This window comes from Perognathus longimembris, chromosome 12 (assembly GCF_023159225.1).
Source record: "Perognathus longimembris pacificus isolate PPM17 chromosome 12, ASM2315922v1, whole genome shotgun sequence".
Taxonomy (NCBI): domain Eukaryota; kingdom Metazoa; phylum Chordata; class Mammalia; order Rodentia; family Heteromyidae; genus Perognathus; species Perognathus longimembris.
Window position 1 is genome coordinate 15,514,950 of NC_063172.1, and position 11,404 is coordinate 15,526,353.

General features: G+C 38.0%; 1 protein-coding gene across 1 annotated transcript in view; it reads left to right on the forward strand.

The window, feature by feature from the left end:
• Taf2 (TATA-box binding protein associated factor 2) overlaps positions 1-9,508 on the forward strand; it is a 61,092-nt gene extending 51,584 nt beyond the window's left edge. Inside the window, exons 25-26 of the mRNA XM_048358602.1 lie at positions 1,333-1,455; positions 9,013-9,508. Of these exons, the coding sequence (XP_048214559.1) occupies positions 1,333-1,455; positions 9,013-9,197 (308 nt within the window). The 3' untranslated portion in view covers positions 9,198-9,508. The remainder of the gene's footprint in view (positions 1-1,332; positions 1,456-9,012) is intronic.
• Positions 9,509-11,404: the final 1,896 nt, after the last annotated feature.

Genomic DNA, 11,404 nt, shown 5'->3' on the forward strand with positions numbered 1-11,404 from the left:
TATCTTTTATTTGAGCCAGAGTTTTTTGTTTTTTGTTTTTGCCAGTCCTTGGGCTTGAGACTCAGGGCCTGAGCACTGTCCCTGGCGTCTTCTTGCTCTGCCAACTTGAGCTACAGCGCCACTTCTGGCCTTTTCTGTATATGTGGTGCTGAGGAATCGAACCTAGGGCTTCATGTATATGAGGCAAGCACTCTTGCCACTAGGCCATATATATTTCCAGCCCTTGAACCAGAGGTTTTAATGTACTTTTTTTAAGAAGTTAAATTTGTGCTCCAGTCCCCATTACCTCGGTTTTCTTTTTGTTTTAATTTTATTTAGATATTGAAATTATTTCTTACTACCTAGTAATCTGAGATGAACTAGTAGAAGCTGAAGTGTCTTCAGGTGGAATATGAATATTTGAAAACTGATCAGCCATAAGTCTTTAACACTTATAAGCAATCTTGATGATTATCTACTCTGCCCATTTGAGCAGAGACCTCAGCAGACATGTTAAGATGACACACCAAAATAATGGCCTACTGGGGTCTAACCACAAATTTGGGGACTGTTCTGTGTTATAAGTGACAGAATTGATACACAAGCAGATAAACTTACCCAGAATACATTTCTAATATGTAGGTAAAGGTTAGTATCAGAATCTGATCTCTGAATCCCTACTGTAAACCCTGCCCTGTCTTTGACCTTTTGTGTTCAAACCAGTACTCTACCACTTGAGCCACAGCTCCACTGCAGTCTCCGGGTGGTAAATGTGGCTTAGTGGTAGAGTGCTTGCCTAGCATACATGCCTGGGTTCAATTCCTCAGCACCACCTAAACAGAAAAGGCCAGAAGTGGCACTGTAGCTCAAGTAGTACAGTGCTAGTCTTTCCTGCTGGCTTTACAAGGCAAGCACTCTTGCTAGTAGGCCATATTCCCAGCCTCCTGCTGCCTTTAAAAAAACACCATCCTTGTATTTCAGCCTCTAGAGTTGGAGGGTTATAGGCATTAGCTACCAAGTTCTTGTTTTAACTGTCATCTATAATCCCTAAATAATCTATTGTTAATAGATTCTACAGTGGAATTTATTATCAAAGTTTGGGAGAGCCATAATAAAATATATGAAAAATAAAATGGATAATAAAACATGAAATGGTTCCTACAGGTCTGATATGTATAGGAACTCATTTAAGCTTACAGTCTCAAATGTGCATGCATTGTCTTCAGATAATCAACCTTTCACTGTGGTTGAACTGCTTCTGGTTTTAAGGCTAAGTTGTAAAAACCTGTCAAGCCTTTTTCTCCTGTATAAAACTAAGAAATCTTATATTTTCCCTTTCATTTGGCATTTTAGGGCTTTCTAAATATCGACCAGCTAGTTCCCGATCTTCTTTAATGCCCCAGCATTCATCGGGCTGTGACATCACATCTACCACAAAACCCCAGTGGAGTATGGAACTTGCCCGTAAGGGATCAGGTAATAGTAACTTTCGTTTAATTTGACAACAAATCTATAAACTTCATAGAATTACTTTATCAATTGAAAAATGCTCTAAAATGCATATTTGAGAACTTGCTTTTCTTGCACTATGTTTACTTTCATAGTCTTTCATAATCTTAAAGGCTATTCTATTTAATGTATTTATTTGACATTACTGGAGTTTGAACTTGGGAGCTTTCCCTTGCTAGGCAAGTGCTCTCACTTGAAGCATGCCTTTGGCCCTTTTCTTTTAGTTGTTTTTCAGATAGGACCTCCTGCTTGGCCTCAGCTTTTTAATCCCAGGCTGGCTTTGAACTGAGATCTTATTTCACCTTCTAAGTAACTGGGATGATAGATGGGAGCCACCATTTCTGGCCCTATTATTTTAAATTAAAGCTTTTCTATATCACAAAATGCTATGTCTCAACCCTGTAATTGTAGCTGCCTAGGGAATCAGGATTGTAGTGTGAAGCAAGTCCACTTGAGGCTGCCGCTCAACTCAACCAGTGGCAAGGTGCTGTGGCACATGCCTGTAAATCCCAGCTACATGCTAGTATAAAAAGAGAGGTCCTAGTTCAAAAATAACCTGCACAAAAAAGAGTTAGTGGATGGCTTATGTGGTAGACTTGCCTAGCAAGTATTAGGCCTTGACAGTCGACCCTCAGTATTGCTAAAAAATACATCAATAACAGAAAAATGAGAAGACGAATCTTCCCTTATTATACCTTTACATCTATTTATGAGGCGAGCACTTTACCAGTAGGCCATATTCCCAGCCCTACATCTATTTACATATGTGTATATTAAATTAACATATTGTTGCCTCCTTGCCGTAATTTTTCCTAATATATGAATTCCATTAGAAATCATAATTAGACCTTTGTAAAATACAAAAATGAATCCCATATCCCCCACCCAGTGTTTATGATTAGTGATTCATTCTCATAATTATGCCTTTATAAAATACAAAAATGAATTCCATATCCTCCACCCAGTGTTTATGATTAGTGATTCATTCTTAAAGACTGATACTATACCTAGGAAGCATTTAACATGTCCTATCTTTGAAGTTATTTTATGCTAATTATGTTTAATTTATGAAGAGTAATTCATTTCAGATGTGTTTGTTACTGGTCTGTTTCACATGGTCTTTTGCTTACTCTATTCTATTGCTTATAAAGAGAAGATAATCCAGATAAAGGGTAAACATTGGATACAGATGAACAAAGATTAAGTCTTCAAGTGTTGAAGGAACAGGGAGTTAAAAATAAGAAGCATAAGCAAAATCATTTTTAAAGAATAGTTTTTCCAAAACTCTGTGACCTTTGGGTTATGTTTGAGTTGATGGATTTTGCTTATATAAGTTATGTTTTCCCCTGGTACTAACAGAGTACTGTTTATTGGTTTGAGGATCTTAACAGTCAACTGTGATTAATACGATACTTCAAACAAAAGCAACACCTCAAAATATTTTGATGTCAAGACCACAGTCTGTTATTTGCTTATGATTCTTCCTGTACTGTATAAACTTATTGAAATGGCTTTGTGCAAAATGTATTACAAAAGGAAGTCAGCTGGAGACTGGCACTTGCTTTCCTGAATGACTTTTTACCTTGTCTGTGGTGCTGATGATCAAACCTAAGACCTCTTACTCTAGGCAAGGCACTCTACCACCAAGCTACATTCCCAGTCTCTATTTCTTTTGGTTTTTATTTTATTGTAATTTGCTTTATTCCTATACTTACTAAATTTTTACTAGAAGCAAAGAATTTTCTATATTTGTAAAAGTTACAAAGGTTATACCGAGTTTCAAACTTACTGATGCTTCCACATGCCTTTCAGGCTTGTAAAAAGTAGATTCTGTTTCCCAAGTGTGCTATCACTTCTTATTTTAAAAAGACGGAATACATTTCTTTGGATTTTCTTAGTGTTGCAGCATGCTGACCTGTGTAAAAGCTGGTCCTTCCCTGCTCCCAGTGTGCTGTTCCATATTGCTTTTACAGATAAGTTTTGTTTCTTTTTTGTCTCCCTCCTTGATAATAGAGTTCACATCACATCATATGCCAAGACTGGGAAGGAAAGATGTGGGACGGTTATGGGAAATAGGAAAGTGCCAAGTTTTAGCTGTACCTTTTTTTTTTTTTTTCTTTACTATGAGGCAATAGGAAAGGGTTCAATCTGTTGGAGCTCCTTCCTCCTCATCACTGAGCTTCCCTGCCCTTCTCTGTAATGGCCAGTAATGGCGGGGACAGAAAGGTTTCTAGGTGCTTTTAGGAACTGCAGTGATGAAGAAGTGGGGAGTGAGGGGGAAGGAGGAACAGGGAATTCCCCAATGGGTTGGGGGTAGGGGGAGAAGGAGCTCCTACAGCAAGCACCTAGCTCTGTCTGCTGTGTTATGTAACTTCTTGTATAATTGAGAACACAATCCCAGTACTTGATTTTTTTTTTCTTTTCTTTTTTAAAGAAACACAGTTTGGCAGCTTTCCCTACAGTTCTTTGTTTTGAAACGCAGTATAAAAACAGACTTTGAATTTCTATTCTTAAGTTATAATGATATAATGTAATATTGGTTTTTTGGTTTTTTTATTTTTTTATTTTTATTTTATTTTTATTTTTTGCCAGTCCTGGGCCTTGGACTCAGGGGCTGAGCACTGTCCCTGGCTTCCTTTTGCTCAAGGCTAGCACTCTGCCACTTGAGCCACAGCGCCACTTCTGGCCATTTTCTGTATATGTGGTGCTGGGGAATCGAACCCAGGGCTTCATGTATACGAGGCAAGCACTCTTGCCACTAGGCCATATCCCCAGCCCTGTTTGTTTTTATTTTAACTGAGATCTAAAGCATCCAAATAACAGATTTCTTTCCTACTAGTATCTATAGTTTTGTCTTGAATTTAGGCATACTCGTGTCCCAAATCTGAATTTCATAGAGTTTGCAGATTATTCACTGCTTGTCACCAATTTTTTCTTCAGTAGATGGACTGAAAACTTCCCAGATTAGGCTTCTATTAAGTACTTTGTTTTATATTTGTTAAATAGCTACCTCTTAGCCATCTTATATTTTATTTGGTCTTCAGGAATATTGTATGTCACATCAGCAAAACACCTTTCCGTATAACATAAAATAGGGAAATTGTAGTATTTTGAATTATGTGGGTTTTTTCTTCTTGTATATCTACTGTTTACAAATAGGAATACATATTTCAAGTCACTGAAAGGGCTTTTTGGTGGGTGGTGGTTCTGGGGTTTGAATTTAGGGCCTTGTGATTACTGTGCAAGTGCTCTACCACTGAATGCATGCTCCCAGCCGTACTGAAGGTATTTCTTTGTCTTTTTTTGCCAGTCCTGGGGCTTGAACTCGGCCTGAGCACTGTCCCTGGCTTCTTTTTGCTGAAGGCTAGCACTCTACCACTTGAGCCACAGCGCCACTTCTGTCTTTTTCTATGTATGTGGTGCTAAGTAATCAAACCCAGGGCTTCATGTATGTGAGGCAAGCACTCTACCACTAGGCCATATTCCCAGCCCCCTGAAAGTATTTCTCTAAACTTATAATTGAGGCTGGACTGTGGAGTGGGTCTCAAGTTCTTAGGTATAATGTAAAGCCTGAAATGATGTTAAAATTTTTTATGTAAGTGTATATGTCAAGAGTATGGTAATGTGTGCTTTTTCTCTTGATAGACTTTCTGTCGGCAACCTCATTACATTCCTGTGCAAGTAAACTAATATATGTCCCAATTCTGGTTGTTTTTATGATTCATAAGAAAGAAATTGTGTTTTGTGTAACTTTTAGATTAGATTAGACCTGGCAAAACTTTTTCAGGAAAGATAGGGGGGAAAAGTATGTGTATATGTGTGTTTGTATGTATTCATTGTTATTCCAGTTCTGGAGCTTGAACCTCCAGTTCTGGGCAGCCTGGCTGTTGTCCTTAGCTTCTTCATAAAGACTAGTTCTCTTCACTTGAGCCACAGCTCTGCTTCCTGCTTTTTGGTGGTTAATTGGACATAAAAATCTTATATAGACTTTACTGCTTGGGCTGGCTTTAAACCATGATCCTCAGATCTTAGCCTCTTGAGTAGCTAGGATTGTGGGCCTGAGCTACCAGCACACAGCCTGTATTTTCTTTCTTTCTTTTTTTTTTTTTTTGGCAAGTCCTGGGCCTTGGACTCAGGGCCTGAGCACTGTCCCTGGCTTCTTCCCGCTCAAGGCTAGCACTCCGCCACTTGAGCCACAGCGCCGCTTCTGGCCGTTTTCTGTATATGTGGTGCTGGGGAATCGAACCTAGGGCCTCGTGTATCCGAGGCAGGCACTCTTGCCACTAGGCTATATCCCCAGCCCAGCCTGTATTTTCTTAATAAACAGAAGCTTAGGAGTTGAAGATTGTAGCAGACCTGTATATGAGCATATTAATAGTGTATATCTATAGAAATGATCTCTGTAAATGTACTCTTAGCTGTTTCATAGTTCAGTCTGTAGTTCTAAGAGATAACATGTACAGATTATAACCATGATAGCATTAACATCCTGAAATTTTTCACAACTTTGTCATTTCATTAAATCCCCACCCATTTAAAATTTTGACTCATAAATGCAATTATTTTTATTTTTAACTGTGCATTTGCTTAAATCACTGTTCCCTAAAAGTCTGGATTGTAGTTGGCTAATCCAAACATTGTTTATCTTTCTAAATCTAAAGTTTCCAGTCCCTTATACCTAAAGTTTCCTCCCTTATACCTAAAATATATTTGTTAGATCAGATTTTTTGCTCTGTAGTTTCCAAGTCTATTTTACTGATTATTACTAGTGGTACAATTGAGTTTCCTATTGTTTTCATACATTTATGGTTGTATCTGGGAGCTAAATTGGATTCAGGTTTATAGGTAGTGGTCTGATCTTTCATCTGGAAACACCTAGTGTCTGGTTGACTGTACTATGATGTTAATCTTTATTGATATTCGGCATCTATCCCTGAATGATGACATCCAAATTTATAAGAGATTATTTCTGTCAAGCTGAATTCCTCTTCAATTACTTGAGCTTTCTATTTAATAATTTTCAAATCATGAATTGGTTAGTAAGAATTCGCTCTAATGGTGGACAGTTTCATTCCATTATAATTACTCTCAGTTTCATTCCATTATACTTACTCTCCTTATCAGTGTTCAAATTGTTCCATCTTTCAACAGTAAGTTGACTCCTAAATCAACTTGACAAGACTTTAACTTCCTTGTGTGTTGTGTCTTTGTGTCAGTGTCTGTCTGTGGACCCAGGTGCTGTGCTGTTGTTTCTGACCTTTTTTCTCAAGTGCTTCACCACTTAAGGCACAGCTCCATTTCTGCCTTTTTGGTGGTTAATTGGAGATAAGAGTCTCGTGGACTTTCCTTCCCTGGGCTGGCTTCAAACTGTAATCCTCAGGTCACAGCCTTCTGGATAGCTTGGATTTACAGGCGTGAACCACCAGCCCAGCTGGTTTCACTTTTGAAAAGATTGTAACTATTCTTTGGCAAAGCGGCTTTTGGCACTTGACTCTTCTGAGAAGTCCAGGATCCAAAATAATTATTAGCTTTTCTGCAATTTGAGTAGCTTGGCAGGTGTTAGGGTTAAATGATGAAACTTGTTTCAGAGCAGGAAAGGACCCTACAACCCCAAGTGCAAAGAGCCAAGTAGCAAAAGTCTGCAGAATGACTAAATGATCGGGAAGCTAAGATTTTCATGTGGCTTTAAATTCTATTTCTTATCATTACCCATCTTTTTATTGTTACATATGGGTCTATTTCCCCATATTTATAGCATCAGGAATGTGCTTATGTGATTTGTAATTGACATTAAGATTATCTAATAGCACATTTGATGCATTAAATCACTAGATGTCAAAAGTTTTCTTTTGCTGGACAGTATCTTGGTACCAATTATTATGGATGATACCCCCCCCAAGTTTGCTTCTATATAAATACTTATTTGTTGCAGTATTGCTAAGATTGCCTTACTAAAATGAGAGGAAGAAACATGAAATTGAAAAGATTTTGCAGCAGTAAAATATGAATATGTTCATTTGTTTTAAGACATGTCAAGCCAGACGTATAAACCATATGTCGATTACAGGCTCACACCTGTAATCATCCAGCTACTCAGGAGGCTGTGATCTGAGGATAGTGGTTTGAAGCCAGCCTAGGCAGGGAAGTCCATAAGACTCTTATCTGCAATTAACCAGTCCTCCCCCCAAAAAAGAAAAAAGAAAAACAAAGCCAGAAGTGGAACTGTGGCTAAATGAGCACTAGACTTGAGCAAAAAAGCTTATAGACAACGCCTAGGCTTTGAATTCAAGTCCCACAACTGACACAAAACAAAAAAGTGCCTAACATAAAGGCATTAGTCAAAAAGGAGTACCATATGAATGATCTTCATTGAGTTTTGTGCCTTACCCTTATCCTTCAAGATCAGTGGCCTTCAAATTACATTTCCTTGTTTATTGTTAGTACTCTACAGTTTTAGCAATAACTACAGTCTGGCTTTTTTTGCTGGTTAATTGGAGATGGACACTTTTCTGCCTGGCCTGGCTTTGAACTTCCATCCTCAGATCTCAGCCTCCGGAGTAGATAATTACAGGTGTAAACCACCAATACCTGGCTTTTATTTCTGTATTAATACTTCCTTAAGTGACACAAATCAAATAACCCATTCCCTTTCTCCCCAGACATATTCTTTGTAATACAATAGGATAGAACTTTATTTAAATTAATTATTTTAATTGATCCACATAGGTCTTAGTTAAAATATACATATAATCATTATTGTTTCTTCTGTTTTCCTTTGTGCTGGCCTTGGGTCTTGAACTCAGGCTCTGGATACTGTCCCCAAGTTTTTTGTTCAAAACTAGTGCTCTGCCACTGAACCACAGCTCCACTTCCAGCTTTTTTCTGAGCAGTTTATTAGAGATAAAGGGTCTCACAAACTTTCCTGTATGGGGGCTGGGAATATGGCCTAGTGGTAGGTAGAGTGCTTGCCTCGTATACATGAAGCCCTGGGTTTGATTCCTCAGCACCACATATATAGAAAAAGCCAGAAGTGGTGCTATGGCTCAAGTGGCAGAGTGCTAGCTTTGAGCAAAAAGAGCCAGGGACAGTGCTCAGGCCCTTAGTTCAAGCCCCAAGTCTGGCCAAAAAAACCCCACCCAAACCCAAAACCAAAAACCTTTCCTGCATGGACTAGCTTTGAACTTCAATCCTCTGATCTCAGCCTCCTAAGTAGCTAGGATTACAGGCGTGACTCATAATACTCAGGAGATGAGTTGGTAACACACTTGTATATATCATAATTTGCATAGACTCTTAAGAGATTAAGATATCCAATTCCTGACCAAAATGTTGAAAATTCTGTGAAACTAGTTGTGTGTATTTGTGTGTGTGTGCGCACACGCGCCTTATGCAGATACTTCTCATTCTTAGAAGTAATAAGTTAGGATTCCTCTTTTCCTTAATGTTGTCATCAACCTGTTTTTTCTTGAGTTTTCCTTCCCTTATTACCATCAGGAATTCACTTGGATATTTTTAATCTTGAAGGTAAAGAACCATCACCTTTGGAGATGAGTTTACATCCTGCGGTAGCGGCTCCTCTCTCAGTATTTGGTAAGGAATCTGCATCCTCCAAACACAGTGACCACCATCACCATCATCACCATGAACACAAGAAGAAGAAGAAGAAGCACAAGCATAAGCATAAACACAAGCACAAAACCCAAACATAAAGTGACAGTGAAGACAAGGACGAGGAGCCTTCCCTGTCTCCAGCCCTGCCGATGCCAAGTGCTCATTCTCCTTATCTCTGAGACTGTGAAAGGGACAGAGAGCCCTTTCCCTCTGTGTCCACAAGACACATCGCTGCAGCTTTGTCCTCTGAAGAATGACAGAGGTGGGAAATGGAGAATCTATGGACGTTCTAGGCAGTTGACTTATATGTACAATTGAGGTCTAGTTAGCATATTGCATTTTATGGTTCTGGATAAACTGTTTCATCCCTTGTTTATACACACACACACACACACACACACACACACACACACTCCCCCCCCCCCCCCCCCCAATACTTCTTTTTACAAAAAGCCCTCATTTCCACTGGCAGTCCCATTGACATCATGGTCTCCGTTGGTCTCTATGTGTACTGCCAAAGTCGATTATGTTTGAAAAAAGCCTTTGATGGATGTTATGAGACAAACTTGTGTTTCAAACAGTAGCAACTGCCAAATCTGTGGTGTAACCACTGTTTCCATCGAAATATTGTATAACATCACGTGGAACTGCAGAAAAGAAGGAGGCTTTCTATAGGACACTTTCTTCTGGCACTATTTTTTGTGTTGACCATACAAGTTAAAATCATTTATGAACAAAGAATACGCTGTATTTCCCTTTTACATTACCAAAGTTTTTGGAAGAAGTTGTTTTTTAACAACAACAAAAAAAAGTTTAAGTGACTTATGTTTTGATTGCACATTCTGCCATTATGATGTTGGAATTTAGCAAAACAACCATATCCAAAATTGTTCTCAAATCAAGATGCTTCAGTTACTTTAAGTTTTGTTTTTGTCCTCCATGTAAAGGAATAGTTCACATGTCCAATATGTTTTGCTCACTGTGACAGTTTATACACCCAACACGTACTCTTTCTAAAGTTGTGTGTAACACAAAATGAGTTTATGTTGTTTGTTAACATATAATTGAAACAGCCAATTTGATGTTCATACCAATAGGTCTCAAGCATGTTAAAGACACATAAATGTTTTGATTTTATAGTTTGTATTATGTATTTTTACTGCTGCATTATGTTTTTATTGTTTATGAATGTTTTTCAGATCTCTTCAGCTTTTAATCATTTTCCTTAGTAAAAAAAAAAATACTGACAAAATTCTTGTTCCCAAAATAGATACTTCAAAAAGAAATCCAATAACATTGGACTTTTAATATTCTTTTAGTTATATTTAACTTGTTAATAAATAATTTTAAATGGATTATTTTGCTTGGTATCATTTTGTGTTTTATGTTACCTTTCTAATGTGTGTGTGTAGAATATGTCAGTTCAACAGTTTTCAGAGAGGTTTGTAAGTGGGTGGCACGTAAGCTGGCCACACCATCGTGGATGGTTTCATTAGTCAGATGGGGTAAAGGTCTCAGCAGAACAAACAGTATTGTCAGCACAAAGAGAATGTGATCAGAGGTTGAGGGCCTGAATTGAAGATTCAATTAACTGTTGGCTGAAATTATTTTTGGAAAATAGAATGTTTTGTATTGCAATATGCAGTGAAGCCTTATATAGAATTGCTCACTAAAGACACATTATCAAAATAGTTATCTGTTTTGTAGGAAGAAAGTAATTAATAGCCATCTATGGTTTAAAAAACAGCTAACGTTTACAGATTTGTGTAGCAGATATTGTACTAGCACTATGAATTTGGGCGCCACATTCAGACTATATTTTGTGTATGTACATATTATAAATAGGAAGACCATTTTAGGTTGGTTATAGGACATATAAAACAAGGTATTAGATGCATTTGTGTACACCAAGTATGTTTTTTTCTTGGAAGTGGGTCCTGAAGGTTGGACTCTGCTTGCTGATCTTGTATATGACCTTGAATTGCATGGATGTTTACTTGCTATAGAAAATAGCATTCCTTACTGAGCACACAGGAAACCTGACTGACTTGGCTAGTAAAATGGAATGAGGCATTGCTAATTTCAGGTAGTTAATTACTCTCATAGTCAAGGGAAGAATAGCAAAGGTGCTACCTTCCTGGTTCTTGATGGACACACCAAAAAGTGTGATGCCAAAACCAAAGGGGCCAGATGAATGTAGTGTGAGTTGTAGGTAGGACCTATAAAATTTATGTATGTTATTTGCAAATTGGATATTCCTATTAGATGTTTCTTGTGAAGAACATTTTGTATGGTGAGCTGTAGA